At 42.2% G+C, this 21,784-nt stretch overlaps 1 protein-coding gene across 1 annotated transcript; it reads left to right on the plus strand.

Moving 5' to 3' along the window:
* Positions 1 to 314: 314 nt before the first annotated feature.
* LOC143291933 (inactive rhomboid protein 1-like) lies at positions 315 to 21,734 on the plus strand. Its single transcript, XM_076602075.1, has 12 exons — positions 315 to 330; positions 1,377 to 1,470; positions 2,304 to 2,417; positions 3,782 to 3,893; positions 8,199 to 8,273; positions 12,173 to 12,331; positions 14,596 to 14,687; positions 16,090 to 16,153; positions 17,306 to 17,488; positions 18,973 to 19,073; positions 19,535 to 19,688; positions 20,611 to 21,734. The coding sequence occupies exons 1-12, from the start codon at positions 315 to 317 to the stop codon at positions 21,052 to 21,054; spliced, it is 1,608 nt and encodes a 535-aa protein (XP_076458190.1). The 3' UTR covers positions 21,055 to 21,734.
* Positions 21,735 to 21,784: the final 50 nt, after the last annotated feature.

Here is a 21,784-nt window from a genome sequence, read left to right on the forward strand (position 1 = left end):
CGTTCATCCCTCCATTCATGCTCTCTCTCTCTCTCGCTCTCGCTCTCGCTCTCTCACTCTCTTCTTTTTTTCTTTTTTTTTTTTGTCCTCGTCCATATGACATGGGCATATGGCCTTGTGCATTAAATAATCTGAGTTCTGAGTTCTCTCTCTCTCTTTCTTTCTCACGCTCGCTCGCTCGCTCGTTTGTTTGTTCGTTCTACGTGGTTGTTATGTCATCTTGGGTTCGTCTATCACTGACTGTACATATGGAACAAACAAACTTAAGGTTAACCAGCGTGACTTCGACAGGGTTTCATATCAAACGATGAAGAATGACAGCCCACATGTGTCAGTATTTCAGTCACTATCCAGAATACAAAACAAACCGATCATTATACAGCTGTCTTCTAATCATTGTAGCGCTCATTAACACACACACACACACACACACATACACACACACACAATCTTTGACGAACTATATAACCATAAGCTTGTGCAGCCGCCAAAGACAACTCAAAGCCACGAAGATTTGAGCATCACTGGAACCGCAATAAAAGGGTAAGTGTGAATGTTTGTGTGTGCACATGTGTGTTTAAGTGCACGCGCCACCATGCGCATGCATGTTTGCATGCGTGTGTATATATGTTCGTGCGCACGCGCTCGAGTCTGTGTCTGTGGACACAATGTTAACAAGGCATAGAAGATTGGGGAAAAGTCAGGAACGTTTTTCGATCCGTGTAAAAGAGGTATTACTTTTTTCCCACGGCCTTTTCATGCCGCCGCAGACATTCCTGGTCCTATCACTTGTGTGTATGCATCTGCATGGATATTTGCACACGAGTCGGTATAGGTGTGCGTTGTGTGTGTGTGTGTGCGCGCGCGCGGCGGGGGCTGGGGGTGTTGAGCCTCGTATGCGTGCGTGTGACGCACTTTAGAAACAGTTTGTGTTATCCATTAGTGTAAAAAAAAGAAAAACCATAAGAGGATTTCGACTGGGTCGTGTAGCAGTATGCATGCCGTCATGCAAGTCTGTGTCTGCATGGGTACACTGTTTTTGTTGGGGGGGGTTCACATGCTCGGCTAGTTACGCTGTAGACGATGCCGTGCTACAGCGTAGATCTACTCTTCATTTGTGGTCCACAGCGTAGATATACTCCTCAGTGGTGTTTCACAGCGTAGATTTACTCCTCAGTGGTGTTCCACAGCGTAGATCTACTCCTCAGTGGTGTTTCACAGCGTAGATCTACGCTTCAGTGGTGTTTCAAAACGTAGTTCTACTCCTCAGTGGTGTTCCACAGAATAGATCTACTCCTCAATGGCGTTCCACGGCGTAGAACTACTCCTCAATGGTGTTCCATAGCATATATCTACTCCTCAGTTGTGTTCCACAGCGTATGGCTACTCCTCAGTGGTGTTCCACAGCTTAGATCTACGCCTCAATGGTGTTCCACAGCATACAGCTATTCGTCTATGGTGTTCCACAGCGTAGATCTACTGCACAATGGTGACACTTCACGAGGTGGCTACATACATGGGCTTGCACCAAATCCAGAGCTCAGGAGACTTTTTATTCCATGTTCAATTTACCTTTTAAATTTTGAAGAGTTATCGGCGTGTGTATATGTGTATGCCTGCGCGGGCTCTTGTGTGTGTGTGTATGTGTGTGTGTGATCACGTGCGAAAGTACTTAATAGTTTGGACTTTGTTTTCAATTCTAAAATTATTTCTTTTTAAAGATACCAAGCGGAAAATATCTGACAGTGTACAGAATGAATGCGCAATAATTATGATAAGTGCAATGTTCACATTCGTGTCTTTCAACGAATTTATCACAACATTTTAAAATGATATGGATATGTTTTCATATGAAGGTCTTACATGTGTGTGTTATTGCTGCTTTTTAGTTGAAAAGTCATGTTTAAACATGTGTTGTTGTTTTTTAGTTGTCTGTGTTCGTTTTAGCCACAGCTGGTGTAATTTCTCCTTGTGAGATAATAAAGTCATTCTTTTTTTTTTCTTTTCTCTTCTTATTGTATAGTATGTCTTCGTAATGTACCTAATCTTATCGTATCCCATTTTATCTTTGATCTCATTTTAACTTATCCTATCCTACCTTATTGTGTCTCATCCGGTCGTCTCTCATCTTGTCCTGTAATCTTATCCTATTTTATCATATCTTACTGTGTCCTATGTTGTCCTCTTCTCTTAATCTTATATTGTCCTATGACTCCACCCCACCCTCCCCCTCCCCTACCACCACACACACACACACCACTGCCCCCACCTGTGTTTTTGACTTACGTTTTTCCGTGTGACAGACAACAGCGGATGATGGGGGTAGGTGTGTTGGGAAAGTACTTCGGGTACAGCCTGCACAGGCCAGCCTTCACCAAGTCCGTCACAGTGCAACTGGACAACATGGATGACCACAGGTTAGCGGACCACAGCACTGTTATTATGATGATGATTGTCATCATTTTTTGTCGTCATCATCATCATCATCACCACTGATGTTCACTTTTATTTTTATTGTTATTACTACAATGATTCAGTCACACAGACACACACACACACACACACACACACACACACACACACACACACACATATGTTCAACCACACGGGCACACAGTGTGTGTGTGTGTGTGTCAGAGTGGATTTTACTGTAGAATTGTTGCTAGGGACAACTGTATTATTGCTATTATTCAGTCTCTTACACACACACACACACACACACACACACACATATGTATGTGAGAGTGAGTTTTGCTGCATAATTTTAAACAGGGAAATTTTGCTTTGTTGTTATGGGTCCTTTTACGTACTCAAACCTAAAGCTGCAAACGTGATATGATAATAATAATAATAATAATGGATACTTATATAGCACACTATCCAGAAATCTGCTCTAGGTGCTTTACAAAAACGCTTTTGTTAACATAAAACATTATATCTATGTTACATACACACACCAAAATGTGACTACACACACACACACACACACACACACACACACACACACACACACACTGCATACATACATTTTAACATACATGTGTATCTAACAGCTACCCTAACACATACGCATACATAGGCAGGCACAAACTTACATAAACACACGCACACACAATACACATTCATATACATGCATGTAGTTATGTACACATACATATGTATACACACATAGTCAAGCACAGCTAACGCAAAGGAAGTGGACCTGCCACAATTGAACTTATTGCTGAGGGAAAAGGTGAGTTTTGAGACGAGATTTAAAAGATGCGAGGGAATCAGAATGACGGAGGTTATCACCATGTGATTCTTTGACTGAACGTGTTCAGAGGGGTGGGGAGGTAACGGGTGGGGTGGGGGCAGGGGGGGGGGGAGGGCGCGGGGAAGGAGGTGTAGCTGGGAGAAAGAGTTTTACCTTTATGAGACATGACATGTAATTAAAACTAGGAGATTTTTGGCGCATAAATTTATGTTATGTCTGAGTGAATGTTTTCGAGTGTTTGAGTGTTTTGGTTAGCTGTCTGAAACAGGGCTATGCATGTAATTTTTTTAAGTGTTTAAATGCATGTTTTTAATGTTGGTTATTGTGCATTGTAACTGAGCATGTTTTACATGGTAAAGGCGATATTTATAAATGAGATGATGATCATTATTATTATCATTATTGTGTATATATGTGTGTGTATTCGTGTGTGTGCGGGCGCGCGCGCGCGCGTGTGTGTGTCTCTGTGTGCGCGCGCGCGCGTGTGTGTGTCTGTGTGCGTGTGTGACATATGGCCATGTGCAGACCTTTCTTCACTTACTGGGTAACGTTCGTACAGATCTTGGTCTTCATAGTGGCCATCTTGGTCTATGGCGTGGCCCCTATCGGTGTGGGCAAGGAAAAGGAGCAGAAAATGGTGAGGTTTTTGGGAGACGGGGTTGGTGGGCGGGGGGTGGGGGAGGGTGCATACTGGAGCAGGTCCGATCCGATTTACCTAATAATAATAATGTACATTTATATCATTTATGTAGCGCTCTTTCTCTCAAAGAGCTCAGGATGCTTTACATGAAAGAACAAGAGAGGCAAGGCCTTCAAGACACACTTGGGATACACTACCTTTCGCTGCCAGGAAAACAAGATTTAAGTGAAATCTATTTGCCAGGGTTTTTTCCCAAAAAACGGGTATAAATTTTCAAAAAAATTCTGTGCTCTTTGTTATTGGAGAAAGACCCATAAAAGTATATATTTTCTGAAAGGGAAATGAATAAAGAATACAAAACACATGATGTTTTCCCATTTTATGCATTTTAAGTGACATGCTGTTGTTTTGAAATCAGTGTTTTGTTTTTTGTCACATTTTCAACTTATTCATTACAAACATTAGTCTGGTAATTTGCACAAAAATATCATTTTCTGGACAAATGGATATCTGCACACACAAAATCATACTAGAACCACCACAATTTAAAAAAAACTGAAAAAGAAATAGATGCATTGTGACTTCTGCAAGTGATAATATGGATGTGAGGCCACGCCCCCTCAGTCTCCACCCCCATCCTCTTCACCCCTCTCACACCGTCACTTCATCCAGTTATCATCAGACCGCGTTGGCTGAGTGCCAAGAAAATCGCTCATACGGTGTCCTGCTAAAAATTCGGTGACCTGTCGTCTGCTAGAGTTGAACAGCCGGCATCACTCACTGATAGTTGTATCTTGGCCACTCTCTTGATTGCTCCCTTTATTTTCTATCAAATCGTCCTATAAATGTTCACCACTGTCTTCTCCTTCGAATTTATGCTCCAATTCTTTCTGAGCATCAGCTAAAGAAAGTAATCTTGGTTGATTTAGTTCGCCATGAGCGCATGTCTTGAGCACGGCGTCAGTCCGACATTTTGTTGAGCGAGCGAGGAGGGGAGCCAGGCAAAGACTGCGGCCAGTAACCCAACCAAAACGTTCAAATAAAGGACTGCCTTATGACGCAGATGGTGTTTCTAGCTATGAATAGAATCCAGAAAGATTCCCCAAGCTAAAGCTACCAGTATTTTTGTCAACGAACTGAATGCAAAGCAGGGAAAAGTCAGAATATTTCGATGACGAGTTATCTCGTCATTGTGGCAGCGAAGCATACATGCAGGCAGCCTAGGGGTTAAAAAAAAAAAATCTAATTGTTAAAATGTGTTCTATTTGTTATTATAAAGCTTCGGGTTAAAAGAAAAAGAGAGAAAAAAAAGTCATAACAGCAGATTCAAACTCCGCGTGTTCGGGTGAGAAGAAACTGTCTTACCCATTACACTATCGTGGCTCCTTAACCGACGTTCAAAAATATATTTAAACATGCTTTTTTAAAGGGCGATAAATCGATTGCGGTATTCGCGGTGAGAGTTTCAGTTTCAGTTTCACTTTCTCAAGGAGGCGTCACTGCGTTCGGACAAATCCATACACGCTACACCACATCTGTTGAGCAGATGCCTGACCAGCAGCATAACCCAACGCGCTTAGTCAGGCCTTGAGTGCATGCTTACATATTTGTGTACCTATGAAAGTGGATTTCATTTTACGTAATTTCGCCAGAGGACAACACTCTCGTTGCCATGGGTTCTTTTTCAGTGCGCCAAGTGCGTGCTGCACACGGGACCTCGGTTTATCGTCTCATCCGAAAGACTAGACGCTCAGTTTGATTTTCCAGTCAAACTTATGAGAAAGGGCGAGAGCGGGATTCGAACCCACACCCTCACGGACTCTCTGTATTGGCAGCTGAGCGTCTTAACCATTCTGCCACCTTCCTCCTCGCGGTGAGAACGCTGTTTAAATCATATTATTATGATGTATCTTGGGCATTCAAAAAATCTTTAAGTGCATTAATTCTTTTGAAGTCCGCGGTAAAGGAGACGTGGCTATTGCCGCAATGACACTGCAACATTTAGCTGTTTTCTCTGGATCAAGATGTACAAGTTTCAGTTAGTTACACCCGGTTGACACGATTGATTCAATTTCTCTATGTTCATTTTAGTTTTATAGTTTTAAAGTTGATATGAAAATTGAGTACTTTGTTAAACTAATAACACGTAGAGCCAAGTGCAAGTACTTCTAAACGTCTTATGAAGTGAAAAGGACTTCATTTTGAGAAAAGTCAAGACCGGAAATTTGTACGTTTCATCAATTCAAGAGTATTAACTCACATGGTTTATTATTTTTAACTGTGAATTCCGACTGATTCTGTGGATATTTTTATGGCAGTTTGGGGTATAATCCAGTAAGTGATTAGGCGTTCACAAACCTTTCTCTGAATAAATATTTAACGGTCTCCTTCTCCAACTTTCCATCACATGTTATCGTGTATTGTCCATTGAATATAGGATTGAACGGGCAGGTCAGCAACTTGAAACAAAATGGCGTCGTTCACGTTTGTGAAGAATATGAGCACGCGCTTTGAGTGTGTATAAATATGTGTACGCAATTGATTTTTGCACATGACCTTCAGGGCTCAGCCAATAGATCTATAAAGTCCACTCATCGTATTGATTTTAGTATCCGAAAAAGACCACTTGGGCAAGACCACTTGGGCGAATGAACATAGTGAAAGCCCTGTACACTGAGAGTAAAACACACAAGCTTTTTATGTATTGAGTATAATTTCAAAATGCAATGTTTAAGATGAGAAAGATCAGTTTAAAGCAAATTAAGTCCCCTAGCATTAATTACAGATTAATTTCCCTTTTTTACTATCTGCACCAAAACGTTTGCAAAATAAATAAAAGTTCCATGCTTTGCAAAAGAAGTTCCTGTTTGAACAAAAAATGATAATAATGACTGCTCTTGTTGTTGTTTCAGAATATCAGATCAAAGTGCCAAGTTTATAGAATAAAAAAATAAATAAATATAACAGTAAATGCAGTTTGCATATAATTTGCCTTTTTTTATTTTTTTGTGCCCATCCCAGAGGTGCAATATTGTTTTAAACAAGATGACTGGAAAGAACTGAATTTTTCCTATTTTTATCCCTAATTTGATGTCAACTGACAAAGTATTTGCAGAGAAAATGTCAATGTTAAAGTTTACCACGGACACACACACACACACACACACACACACACACACACACACACACACACAACCAAACACCGGGTTAAAACATAGACTCACTTTGTTTACACAAGTGAGTCAAAAACATTACAAGTTACATACAACATTCATGACCACTCTTTCTCAAAAAAACATCTCCCTCCCCCAAATCAACATACATCCAAAGTGAGCTGACATGGGTGGTGTTGGAGAACAAGGAAGCTGACAGTACTTACAGATAGGTTTTAAAAGGATGAGTTTTTAGTGATGAGCGAAAAGCAGAAATAGAATCAGATGCACGGATATGATGAGGAAGGTTGTTCCAGATGTGAGGAGCAGCAAAGAAGAAAGAACGTTCACCATAGGTTCTTGTATTGACACGAGGAAGTTTCAGAAGGTAACAGTCAGAGAAAGAGTGGAGATTTCTTGCGGGAGTGTAAACTGATAAGGTCAGAAAGATATGTAGGCCCTTTGAAGTCGGCTGCTTGAGAGTTGGACATGCGTTTATGTATATATAGGGGCTTTTGGGAGAGTGGTCATGCTTATGTGTTGAGGGCAGGAGAATGGGAAGCATAACGAGAATGTCATAATCAATTGGCGTTTGGTCTGCACCATCCATTATGTACCACACACTTTGAGCCGAAATCCTTGTGATATAAATAATATCATATGCACTTTGTCTGCGCTTGTGTTTCATATGGGAGGGGGGGTGGGGGGGGGTTGCCAAAGTCATTCAAATCCTTCATTGTCATCCAGTCAGTCAGTCTCCCTCTTTCTGCTTCTCTCTCTCAAAATGCACACATACATGAACACACGCACATACAGACGCATGCATACCAATACATTGTGAATTTAGTGCACAGTGAAAACAATATGATCAATGTTTTTTTTTCCACTGCAATGGGAAGTAGTTTACATCTTAACAGTCTTTTGTGTAGGAATATGACTCTTAACATCTTAACAGTCTTTTGTGTAGGAATATGACTCTGAAATAAGTGCGCGGCCTTGGGGTCTAGGTGCCCTTTGGGGACTCCTCCAACGCTGATGATTGAATGTCGTTTAAATACACTTTGCGCTAACCAAATTCTTCTGTTTGAAGCCTTGAGCCTGAGTCTTTGGTCTGTGTTGGTGATGAAGAGAAGAAGTGTGTGGGTTTCAGGTTCGTCTGTCCTCGTTGGCCCTGGAAGTGAAGGAGTACGTGGAACAGAAGAACCTGTGGATTGGGCCCCGCAAGGTAAGGTCATTTTTTGCCATGCTTGCGACTATTGAAATTTGACATTTAAAAGTCGCCTCTCGCTGGTCCGTCTATTCAGAAATTGGAAGTCTCGCATAGCTTTTTCTTTCTTGGCGACGTTCTCATGATTATGTCCGGAAATTCAATCCTCGACACTTTGAGGTGGAGGTAAGGATGGGTAATGGGGGGAAGGGGGAGTTGTTGCCATAGGCCATGAACAGGCGTTTTAATGCGCAACAAATTACAACTTTTGTTTTATTTATTGATTTCTTTTGTAAACATAGTATATAAAAAAAATTTTAGTCATAATAATCATAGGTTGTGAGTCCCCCAAATTAAGCTGTATTTCCCTATCATTAATGGTTTATTTCCTTGAGATTTATTCCAAAATCCGAAAATTCTAGAAACCGCTTCCCACTGAATTGCTAGAAGGTAGGTTGTGTTTGCTAAGACGTTCTGATGTGCTTGAAGTGATGGCAACGTCTCCTTTACCTCCGAAATAAAAGAATAATCGAGATATAATAAAAACACACAGAGACATGCTTTAAACGGCATTATTACGTTCAATACAGTAATGTTTATTTGTCCCACAAGGGAGAAAACAACATTTAGTCAAATAGTGTCAGATGCGCCGCAGCAGTGGGGATTAGTCAGTTTATTTAGGAACTGTCATATTGAATACAGAACACTTTTTAACGATTTTTTTCTCTTTTTTTTCTCCTCATGATTCCTTTACTGGATAAAGCGGGAAGCACACTTGAGTCTTGAAGGCTTAGCCACTTGTCTTTGTCTGTTTTTGAACAATGTATAAAAAAGCAAAAAGTGCACATAACACACACTGCATCGTGTTGAGCATAACGGTGAAGAACACGAAAGGAAAATATATGTTTATTTAGATGGTTACCCGTGAACCCTAAGCACTATGACTGTGAATGAGATGAGGCATTTGCACAAATCATTCTCCTGATAAGATTCAGCGGCCTCCTTTCAGTGATGCGTACTCGCCTCAAGTGACTATGATTTGAGAAAGGGAGAAGACGACATCATTATTAAAAAGTTTGGAGAGCGAGAATACATCCGCAAGCCATGATTTTGTGAAAACAACTGGACTTGGAGTGATAAGCATGTTTGTCACACCTTAGAATGGAAGGAGGAAGGTGACAGAATACAGAGAGTCCGTGATGGTGTGGGTTCAATTCCCGCTCTCACCCTTTCTCCCAAACTGGACTGGAAAATCAAACTGAGCGTCTAGTCATTCAGATGAGACGATAAACCAAGGTCCCGTGTGCAGCAAGCACTTGGTGCACAGAAGAAAACCCATGGAAACGAGAGTGTTGTCCTCCAGCAAAATTCAGTAGAAAAAATCAACTCTGATAGTTATATACGCAGGCACTCGGTGCCTGACTAAGCGCGTTGTGTTATTCTGCTGGTCAGGCATCTGCCTAGCAGATGTAGGATAGAGTATATGGGTTTGTCCGAACGCAGTGACACCTCCTTGAGAAACTGAAACTGAAAATGGAACACAGATCGATTTGTTGTTGTTGGCTGTTGTTTACTTCCGACACAGTCAACTGTATTGCTGAGCTGAGCAAACAAAGTTGAGCATGGGTACGTCAAGATTGTTGCAAGACCACTTTGCTATGGAGACGAACTCCTTCTGGATATTCCATAGTGTCAAGATATGGGTTTAATGTATGCCGGACGAACTTAGGGCCGTCGCCCACGGCAGTTTCATGTCAGTTGCACCTTTTTTTTTTCCTCGGTACATTGCCGCGAGAACGTTTGAAACCAGCAGCGACACAGTTGACAAGCCTTCACAGGCATCATAGATTGCATTCCATATTTGGAAAGTCACATACTGTCATTGCCCTGGCGATATTTTTTACCTTTTAGAGGAAAATATGGTGGACTGCAGACATGAAAATACCCCCACTTTTTCCGAGGAAGAAAATCTCTCTTTTTCTTTTTTTTCTTTTTTTGCAAACGTTTGAAATGGGGCAGACATGTTTTTATTGTTATTATCGCCTGTAAATCTCACACACTAGGCTGTTCACCAGAATCATGACGCACCGCCTGAAACTCAATGCTGACACCCCGTGTGCAATGGACCTTGAGCAAAGACACATGCTTCCAACAGCATCAGGGTGCTGGGGTTGAGCTGTCGAACAACAGTTGATTTTATAAATAAATTTAAAAAAACTTTTGTGGTGTCTTTTATCCTTATAAAGATTATACGTGAGCCATAAAGTCTGCCTCCTGTTTATTTGTTTGTTTTCTTGTTTGTCTATGTTATATTTTTGTTATGCCCCTAAATTACCCAGGCGCCGTGGCAGAATCATTTTTGGCGTTGTATTTGTGATACAGTGTTCACCCATGATCAGGATTCGGTGCAGTGTTTTGGCATAGTGTTGTGCCCTTGGGAAAGGCGCTTTACTCCCATTTTCCTCACTCCAACTGGTCGGTAAAGGAGAGGACTGAGCCCTGCCATCCCATTCCGAAGACTTGACACAGTGAATATGAATCCACTGCCCCCTGTGGCTCTAAAAGGGTATCATAAATTTTTTTATTAACCCTTTTTAACACAACATCCCACATTTTCATTTTGAGTCAACACACCCGACATTCTCATTCCAGGTCAATACCCCACATTCTCATTCTGAGTTCTGGAAACTGGATATAATTTCACTGCCCCAAGGGTCTTAAATAAATGGCCATTTGATCTTTAAGTTTTGTTTTAACCCTTTCGCTGCCAGGAAAATAAAATTTAATTGAAATCTATTTGCCAGGGTTTTTTCACAAAAAACGGGTATAAATTTTCCAAAAATTCTGTGCTTTTTGTTATTGGAGAAAGACCCATAAAAGTATATATTTTCTGAAAGGTAAATGAATAAAGAATACAAAACACATGCTGTTTTCCCATTTTATGTATTTTTAGTGACATGCTGTTGTTTTGAAATCAGTGGGGGGGGGGGTTTGTCACATTTTCAACTTGTTCTTTACAAACATTAGTCAGGTAATTTGCACAAAAACATCATATTTTCTGGACAAATGGATATCTGCAAACACAAAATCATACTAGAACAACCACAAGATATATATATTTTTTTTTTAAGAGATAGATACACAATACATTATGACTTCTCCAAGTGATAAGATGGATGTGAGGCCACGCCCCCTCAGTCTCCACCCCCCTCCTCTTCACCCCTCTCACACGGTCACTTGATTCAGTTCTCATCAGACCGCGTTGGCTGCGTGCCAATTATACCGCTCTGCTGCTAATTCGGTCGTTCTGTCGACTGCTAACATCTGTACAGCCGGCATCACTCACTGATAGTCGCAACTTGGCCACTCTCTTGATTGCTCCCTTTATTTTCTATCAGATCGTCCTATAAATGTTCATCACTATCTTCTCCTTCGAATTTACGCTTCAATTCTTTCTGAGCATCAGCTAAAGAAAGAAATCTTGGTTGATTTAGTTCGTCACAATTGCATGTCTTGAGCACGGCGTCAGTCCGACATTTTGTTGAGCGAGCGAGGAGAGAAGTCAGGCAAACACTTGGACAGTGACCCAACCAAAACGTTCAAATAAAGGACTGCTTCATGACGTAGATGGGGTTTCTAGCTATGAATAGAATCTAGAGAGATTCCCCAGGCTAAAGCTACCACTATTTTTGTCAACGAAGTGAATGCAAACCAGGGAAAAGTCAGAATATTTCGATGACGAGTTATCTCGTCATTGTGGTAGCGAAGCATACATGCTTGCCATGATGAGTTATCTCGTCATGCAGGCAGCCTAGGGGCTAACGACATGCTACTGGCACTGTATTACTGCTAACTCTTAGCTGTAACTGAACTGCTGCTGCCAAAGCACTATAGCATTACTGTGGGGCTGCTTGCAGGCTGACCTGATCCACCTGGGTGCCAAGTACTCGCCGTGCATGAGGGATGATCCAAACCTGAGGGACCTGCTGAACTTGGACAGGAAGATGGAAAACCAGTCGGCCTGCTGCGTGCGCAACGATGGTTCCGGATGTGTGCAGCGGCTGGAGACAAAATGTGTAAGTTGTTATTGTATGGTATTATTGTAATGTTTTGTCATGTCTTGTATTAACATTGTCGTATCGTGTCGATGCACAGTCGGTTCTAGGCTGTGTGTTGGCATGCTGTTGTGTCCTTAAAATGAAAGGAACTTTACTCCGATTTTCCTCACTCCACCCAGGTGTGAACCGGTACCGTTCTTCCACTGGGGAGGGGATGCTTGAAGCGACAGAAGGAGAGGATTGGGTCCGGCCTTCCAGTACTGAGTCCGGAACATAGTGGATATGAATTCACTGCCCCGATGGCTGTAATTGGCTATGGGACCTTTCACCTTTTATTTGGTATCATATACTGTACTATGCCAAACTCAGATGCAACAGTTTGACATGGTACAGTATAAGACACCAAGATGGGGAGTTTGTATTATACTCCATGTTTTGGTTGAATGTAACTTACCATGTCAAACTGAGTTTCACACGGTAAGTATATCTAACCAAGCAGGGAGAAGGCCTGTGATGCAAACTCCCCCTACCTATTATATTGTATTGTGTTGTATTGCTCTCTTTTTGTTTGTTTGTTTTTTTTGTCACAACAAATTTCTCTGTATAAGATTCGGACCGCTGTTCCGGGGAGAGCTCGTCTCGACAATGTAGCGCCAGCCTTTTCTGTTGTATCTTTTTATCTGCCTGCAAGTGTTGTTTGCTTTGTTTGTTGTTGTCGTTGGGGTTGTTTTTTTTTGGGGGGGGGGGGGGGGGGGGGGGGTTGTTGTTTTTTTGTTTTATTTTTGTTTTGTTTTGTTTTGGGTTTTTTTTGGGGGGAGGGGGTGTTTATTTGTTTGTTTGTTTGCTTGTGTGGTGGGCAGGGTTACAAAGGGTTCATACGTGAGATATGTGTGGTGTATGGTAATGAAAACACAGCAGTGACCGCTGTGTGATGTGGCTGTGATCTGACCTCATGTAGTGTGTGATGTGGCTGTGGTCTGATCTCATGCAGTGTGTGATGTGGCTGAGGTCTGATCTCATTCAGATTAATGTGGCTGAGGACTGACCTCATGCAGTGTGTGATGTGGCTGTGGTCTGATCTCATGCAGTGTGTAATGTGGCTGAGGTCTGACCTCGTGCAGTGTGTGATGTAGCTATGGTCTGACCTCATGCAGTGTGTAACATGGCTGTGGTCTGACCTCATGCAGTGTGTAATGTGGCTGTGGTCTGACCTCATGCAGTGTCATGTGGCCGAGATCTGACCTCATGCAGTGTGTGATGTGGCTGTGGTTTGACCTCGTGCAGTGTAATGTGGCCGAGGTCTGACCACATGCAGTGTGTAGTGTGGCTGTGGTCTGACCTCGTGCAGTGTAATGTGGCTGTGGTCTGATCTCATGCAGATTAATGTGGCTGTGGTCTGACCTCATGCAGTGTGTGGTGTAGCTATGGTCTAACCTCATGCAGTGTAATGTGGCCGAGGACTGACCTCGTGCAGTGTAGATGTAGCTATGGTCTGACCTCATGCAGTGTATAACATGGCTGTGGTCTGACATCATGCAGTGTGTAATGTGGCTGTGGTCTGCCTAATGCAGTGTAATGTGGCCGAGGTCTGACATCATGCAGTGTGTGATGTGGCCGAGGTCTGACCTCATGCAGTGTGTGATGTGGCTGTGGTTTGACCTCATGCAGTGTGTAGTGTGGCTGTGGTCTGACCTCATGCAGTGTGTGATGTGGCTGTGGTCTGACCTCATGCAGTGTGTGTTGTGGCTGTGGTCTGACCTCATGCAGTGTGTGTTGTGGCTGTGGTCTGATCTCATGCAGTGTGTCATGTGTGGCTGTGGTCTGACCTCATGCAGTGTGTCATGTTGCTGTGGTCTGACCTCATGCAGTGTAATGTGGCTGTGGTCTGACCTCATGCAGTGTGTGTTGTGGCTGTGGTCTGACCTCATGCAGTGTGTCATGTGGCTGTGGTCTGACCTCATGCAGTGTATCATGTGACTGTGGTCTGACCTCATGCAGTGTGTGTTGTGGCTGTGGTCTGACCTCATGCATTGTGTGATGTGACTGAGGTCTGATCTCATGCAATGTGACTGTGGTCTGACCTCATGCAGTATGTCATGTGGCTGTGGTCTGACCTCATGCAGTGTGTCATGTGGCTGTGGTCTGACCTCATGCAGATTAATGTGGCTGTGGTCTGACCTCATGCAGTGTGTGATGTGGCTGTGGTCTGACCTCATGCAGTGTGTCATGTGGCTGTGGTCTGACCTCATGCAGTGTGTCATGTGGCTGTGGTCTGACCTCAGGACATCCTGTCCACCTGGAAGAAGTGGAGGGCCGGGAACGACACAGGCCCTGGAGGCAGAGTGTCTGGCTCCGTCTGTGGGCAGGATCCCTTGTCAGTCACTAGTATTGATCTGTCTGTCTGTCTGTCTGTCTCTCTGCCTGCCAAGTCTGTCAGCCTGCCTGCATGTCTTCCTGACTGGCATGCTGTTTGCGAGTTTCTGCTGTCGGAGTCTCTCTCTTTCTCTCTCCCTCTCTCTCTTTCTTTTTCTCTCTCTCTCGCTCTCTCCGTCTCTCTCTCTCACTCGAAGCCGCCTTCTGTCTCTTTGTCTCTCTGCCTGTTTGAATGTCTGTCTGTCTGTATCTCTCTCCCATTGTGAGTCATTAGGATTTTTTTCTTTGTTCTCAGTAGCCTCATGCCCCATCCACCCCCCCACTACCCCCATTCACCCCACTATCCCCTCTATCTCTCTCTCTCTCTTTGTCTCGATCATTATAGATTGATGTTGGTGGGTCAAATGGTATAGGTAGGCAGATAGGTAGGCTGACTGCCTTATTGATTTATGATTGATTCTGTTGTGCTGGCTGGCAGTTTCTGCTGCAAATGATTGGTTGTCTGTTATATTTATTGTTTTTTTTTGGTTGGTTCGTTGATTTGCTGATTGATTCTGCTTGTGTTGGGTATTCTGGGTGATCCTGTTGTGCGATGCTGTTTGTGTGATGTTGTTTTTTCTCTATGCTAAGCTATGGCGTGCCACACTATGCTGTGACTACACATTTTTTTCTTTATACACAGCACTAAGCAATTCTGTTTTATTTTTAGTTAAATTTCTTGTGTTCTTTCAAGTTCTGGTCTTTTCTTTTCAAATTCAGCACGTCATAACCAAGTATAATTATGTGTTGAATATCGTCACAGGAAATAGTATTCAAGACTTTTGTTTGGAATAGCAATTTTTGAAGTACGCAGTCAAGTTCGAATTCTGAAAACAAACAAAATGTGTGTAAGATATGTATGTATAGAGTGAGGGGAGGGTGTGTAGTGAGGGAAAAGAGGGAAGTGAGGCAGAGATGTGGGGAGTGGGTGGAGAGGAGGTTATACCGTATCAATTTCAATTTGTCATATCAGGAAGACGGTGCAGAATTATGTAGCCTACTAAAGTGGGCTGTGCAGAGAGCAGCAGGTCTGTAAATAATAATCATGACCACATTGTGTTATCAATATTGTGTTATCTTTGCAAAATAATGATATTACGTATATGTCGATGTTAATGATGGAATATACATTTGTGAAAATACATCAAAGAAACGGACTGCTGAATGATTTGACTTTGTTGAAGTGACGCTGAAACTAGATTGAACACTTTCAGACTCTGCATTACTCTGCAGTACTCATAGTTGTATTGTGTATAAGTCAATGTACATATCAAACAGAGCCAATGTTTGTTTAAGCCAGAGAAACAGAGAAGTAAATAGTTGTCATTGTTTAAATTAGACAAGACTGATTGCTCATTTTTCAGATACTGCATCACGCCAGCATCCGCTGCTCCTTTTGAATGGCCAGATTCCATCGTCGACTGGCCGGTATGTCCATGATGATGGAGATGAAGATGATGATGAAATGACAATACTAATAGTAATAATTATCATAAAAATCATAATGATAATAACAATGATGATAATCATCATCTAATTTTAATATTTGATTTTCCTCTCTTCTCTCTTCTCACAGTGATAATAATAATGATAGTAATAATGGTAATAATCACACACACACACACACACACACACATCACATCACATCACATCACATCACATTTTAAAATTTTTTCTTACAATGGCATAATAGTGCAGGTAACAACTAAACAACGCCTCGATTATTGATAACTTTACAAAGATCCTTCATGGCAAGTAAACCAGAGATAACAGTCATAGTTTATAGGTGTTCTCAATCACAAGAGGGAGAGTTCACAATCCATACCTGACCTTGAAACTGGAATTTTGCTTGAGAAAAGGTAGCCTGTGGTATTATGGTCAAATTTTTGCCATGTGGAGAACAACGTCACAGTTTCTTTTTCACGTAAATCATTCCATCATTTCATTATTGATATTTATTTTGCGCATATCTTCGACCACCACACAGAACAGTACAACACAACACAAACCTTCTTCTTCTTCTTTCTCTTCTCTGTTGTTGTTGTTGATGATAATTACTATTCATACTTACCTGTTTTATTATTGATACTTAGACGCCCGTACAACAGGCTGCTGTGGTAGAACCGACTGAGAGCTGCCTTTAGGCACTCATCATTTGTTTCCTTGTCATTCAGTCAGGCTTCAATCACAAGAGTGAATTTTTCTGTAGAATTTTGCCAGGGACAACCCTTTTGTTGCCATTTGTTCTTTAACTTCACACGGGACCTCAACTGAATGACCAGCATCCAGACAACCATTCAAGGTCTTGTGGAGGGGGAGGAAATACTGGCGAGTGTAGGGGGATTCGATCCAGTGCAGTCCGTTCTTTAACTCCTTTAGCGGATGCATAACTTCCAGACTACCACTCCTTCCACAAGATGCAAGGACAGAGCTTGCTTTTGATAAATTAACGCATTTTCGTCATTTCAAATAAGCTAAAAAGAATAAATCAGACACTTCATTTTGCATAAGATAGGTGTTCCTACAATTATTTGGTACTTTGTTTTTTTAATGTTCCTGTTCTGTGCTGTGGACGCATAGGTGTGCACGAAAACACGGAAGCAGAACGTCAGCTACAAGGGGTTCCAAGACCGCCACATGTCCTGCGAGCTCCTGGGCCGTCCATGCTGCTATGGCATCAAGGGGGAGTGCTGGATCACCACCCGTGAGCACTGCAACCTCCTCAGGGGCAGGTTCCACGACGACAAGTTCCTCTGTGCTCAGGTAGGGAGGAGGTAAGGGAGATAGATATAACAGGGGTGTGCTGGGGGTGGGATAGTGGGGATTGGGTTGTTCTGCGTGTACTGAGCAGTATGTGTGTAAGTTTAGGGGTGGGAGTTAGGTTGTGTTACTTGTAGTGGTGGTGGTGGCGGTGTGTGGGTGTGTGTGTGTGTGTGTGAAGTCAAGTCAAGATTTTATTTCATGATGGTAAATTGAATAAGCAACAATTGCTTTTTTATATCAAGCCATCAATGAAAAAAAAAAAAAAACCCAGGAGAAAGAGAGAGAGAAGAAGCAAGCCGATGAAAAGCAACAACAAACAAAGTGAATATATATACAAGAACATTGTGATAACGAAATATACAATTGCATTTCTATTACATGCACACGTGCACGCGCGCACACACACACACACACACATGAACACAAATGCTCGGCCATAAATACACCATGTCCATCCCATTCTCGTGCACATGTTCCCTCATATACCATAAAATCCTTGCCAACACAAGCATATACAAAACATTAATAAAAGAAGTATTAGACTAATAGATCAAGAATTGTTTTACTTTTTATCCTTTTCAATAAGGTGATTCTTCAGATTTTTCTTAAACACGTTCTTATTCACGATACTTTTTAGAGTGAGTGGAAGATTAGTCCATAAATTTCCACCAGAATATAAAAAGCTGGATTTAAAAAGGTTGTTTCTTGGTCTGGGTCTGCAGAACATGTGGTTGTGTCTGTGTTCATTAGTTTTAAAAGTGCCTGCAGCCGTTTTTGGAGCATTCCCATACATAACATTATGCATGCAAACAGCTTTGTTGAAGTACAGCCTGCTGTGAAAAGATAATATATTAAGTTGTTTATAGTGTGTGTGTGTGTGTGTTTTGTCACACACATGCATACACAATGTTCCCCTTATCACAAGCAGTGGGGTCATGCACACTCGGCTACTTCAAGCTGTTCAGTCAGTGCTGCAAGAAATAAGATACTGGAAGAAAAACAAAATACACCACACAAAAACAAAACTAGATAATCTGTGCTTAAAGAGATCAGGCAAATCCTGGCCATGTATTGGCTGTGGCCTGGCCATCTGATGGCTGTGTGTTGGCCATGATGTGACCATCTGTTGGCTTTGACCTGACCGTGTGTTGGCTGTCGTCTAGCCATTCATGGCCATGGCCGGGCCATTGTTGGTTGTGACCTGCTCTGTGACCTGACCATGTGCTGTCTGTGATATGGCCATTGTTGATCATCACCTGGCCAGTGATGACGTATTGGCCATGCCCTGGCCACATATTGGCCATGGCCTGGCCGTGTGTCCGCCACTTCAGTCAGATTCGTGTTACCTGCAAAAAATAATGACAGTCATGTTTACCCATGTCTTAAACCAATTCTATAACCAGTGATTCGTTTTGTTTTTGTTTTGTTTTTTCTTGGCTTCTTTGACAAGGGCTAATATTTTGTTGTTGTTCTTTCCCCCCCAGACCAGTTGTTTCGAGGAGCTGTGTGGCATGATCCCTTTCAGCAACTCCAAGAAACCTGACCAGATCTATCGGCTGTGGACCTCTCTCTTCCTGCACGCTGGGTCAGTCCTTGTGTCCCTCCACACAGCTACTGTGGAATGGAGGCTGTTGTTGGGGTTGACTTTGATTCTTAATCATCCATTTTTACATACACAAGCTCTGCATATAAACCGTTATAACCAGTAGTCCACACTGTCAGTTAATCTGTGGTTGTTATCATTTTCGTCGAAGTGGTATGACATTCACTTCGGAATTAATGTTGGTAGTACATCAGAGGCTTTGGGGGATGTGGGGGTATATAAAACATTAACAAACTGAACCTGGAGTGGAACATTGAAAAAATGTTGAAATGAACATATTCAGTTTGGGAGTCAGTCCATAATAAATATTATGATGTCATGTGTCACAGTACACTCAGATGAAGATGTCCTTGCACGGTTGACCACCAGCAGCTGACCATGGTTTAGTGATCTCCATGTGTGGGTGTGTATGTGTGTGTCTGTGCATGTGGTCGTGCATGCAGAGTGATGCATCTGGTGGTGAGTATCCTCTTCCAGATGTGGATCATGCGAGACATTGAAAAACTGACAGGGGCCATGCGCTTGTCCATCATCTACATCAGCAGCGGCATGGCTGGCAACCTGGCCAGCTCCATCTTCCTGCCCTACCATGTTGATGTGAGTGCCGTGATTCTCTTACACAGCTCTCCAGACTCCTGTAGATACATTCAGTTTACATGTTGAGTTTTGTTGTTAATACTTCAGATTCACACTGTGCTTGCTCGTGCACTTAATTTTATGAAAGCACACACACACTCACACACATGCACATACACACACAATGCCACATGCAGATAATTTTTTTAACAAAAATAATTCTGAATCCATCAGTCTGTAAATTATCTTCTCAGCTCCTTCCAGGTGATATCTGGAAGGCCACAGTTTCTCAAGATGTAAAAGCATGTGGACTGATGCATATATATATACACAATACCACATCTGAGTTGGGGAAAAGAAAATAAGTACAGATGACTGACCTTCACTTGAACCTAATGCGCTGGTCAGGCCTTGAGAGCCTTCCCTGGTCCAAGGCCACAAGTGTCCTTTATGTATATGTGGAGATGGAGAACATTATGATGGCCTGGTAGATGAGGGACTGGCTTCCTTGCACAGTTTGTGGTGCCAGGTTAGAACTATCCCCATCACACAATTGAATTTCAGTAACCATTATGGGGGTTGGGGCTTCACCTCCTGCCCACAGCCCAGCTGGGAAGACTGGCACCACGCTTGCGGTGACAGTCACATGTTCTGCGGGCATCTGTATTTTTCAGTCCTGGTGCACCACCAGGATGTATTGAGAAAGAAGAAAGCGTGCAATCAAGCTCTGTTGTGTGGAACATCAAATCAGGAATGGTGCTGCCTCCTTAACAATCATCACAAACAAGTTATTTAACAACACTGAAACAAACAGTTAGCATGTCTTGCGCTAATCATTGTCTTTTTCATGTATCCCATGTAGGTTTTTTTCAAATAAATACTTATTGTCCTCTCTTTGTCTTGTCTTGCCTTTAGCAGCTAGTACTGACAACTACATTTACAGGCGGGGCCTTCAGGATCCCAGTTTGGAGTGTTGGCCTGCTTGCTGGTGGAGGTTCTACAGAGCTACCAGATGTACCGCTCACCACGCGTTGCCATTTTCAAAACGATGACGGTCTTCTTTACTCTCTTAGCCTTTGGCCTGCTGCCCTGGTTTGACAACTGGTCACACCTCTTTGGCTTTGGCTTTGGCTTCCTACTGGCCTTTGCACTGATACCCTATGTCAGCTTCGGCAAATTTGACCGCCGCCGCAAGATCTTGACCATTGTCATCTGTCTGTCAAGTGCTGCTGTCTTCTACATTGTGCTCCTCTTGCTTTTCTATGTGTCCCCACTTACTGAATGCAAGTTATGTATATACTTTAATTGTATTCCATTTACTGAAGGCCTTTGTGAAGACATGTATGTGTCCTTGAATAACCGATCAAGTTATGATTCAGACTTTTAGTCCTGTCTGTCCATCTATGCATGCTGCAAGTTGTTTTGCTGTTTTGGGTGTTGTTGTTTTTTTGAGTGTTCCTTCGGGGCAGGTAATGCTGTTCTTCTCAGGGCAACAGGAACTTCTTTTATGGTTGTTATACATGTAACATATGCTGAGTACCGAAGAAGGAGGCTTGAACAGCCATCCAAAAGGCAACTAAACCCTTCAGGAGTGTAATGGAGGAGCAGACAAAATTTAGCATTTTGTGTGTGTGTGTGTGTATTTGTTTTCCTCCTGTTTAATGCATCAACACTTTACCCTCAACTCTGCTCCAAAACTTCCACTATTCCTGTATTCCTAACTTATGGATAGACATATTGATTTGTAGGGGGTTTGTTTTATTGATGAAATAAATTATATATTATATGTATTTGTATATTCAGTGAAAAATTGTTTTATTGCGTGACAAGACATTTCTTATAATTCTCTTCCTTTTTCAAGTCTTCAGATGTTGTTATGGAGTTTATGCATCATGAATAATCATTATGGCATAGAATATAACGAGTGAACCCAATTGAACTTCTTTGTATCTCAGGTTCCTCCATCCAGCCATTAAAACAGTCTTTTATTGACTCATTATGGTGTTAAGTTATTAATGCATTCAGTGAAACAAAATCTTTGCAATAAAGACTGTTCATTCAAAAGTGTGAGTATTGTTTACTTCTGTGGAGTGACCCAACTAAATGCAACGGGGGCA

The sequence above is a fragment of the Babylonia areolata genome, chromosome 18 (genome assembly GCF_041734735.1).
Source record: "Babylonia areolata isolate BAREFJ2019XMU chromosome 18, ASM4173473v1, whole genome shotgun sequence".
Classification (NCBI taxonomy): Eukaryota; Metazoa; Mollusca; class Gastropoda; order Neogastropoda; family Buccinidae; genus Babylonia; species Babylonia areolata.

Excerpts from the sequence above, each read along its gene's own strand:
- LOC143291933 (XM_076602075.1), top strand. Across the intron at positions 3,894-8,198 it reads AGGAAAAGGAGCAGAAAATG|GTTCGTCTGTCCTCGTTGGC; the intron begins GTGAGGTTTTTG and ends TGTGGGTTTCAG. Across the intron at positions 8,274-12,172 it reads TGTGGATTGGGCCCCGCAAG|GCTGACCTGATCCACCTGGG; the intron begins GTAAGGTCATTT and ends GGCTGCTTGCAG.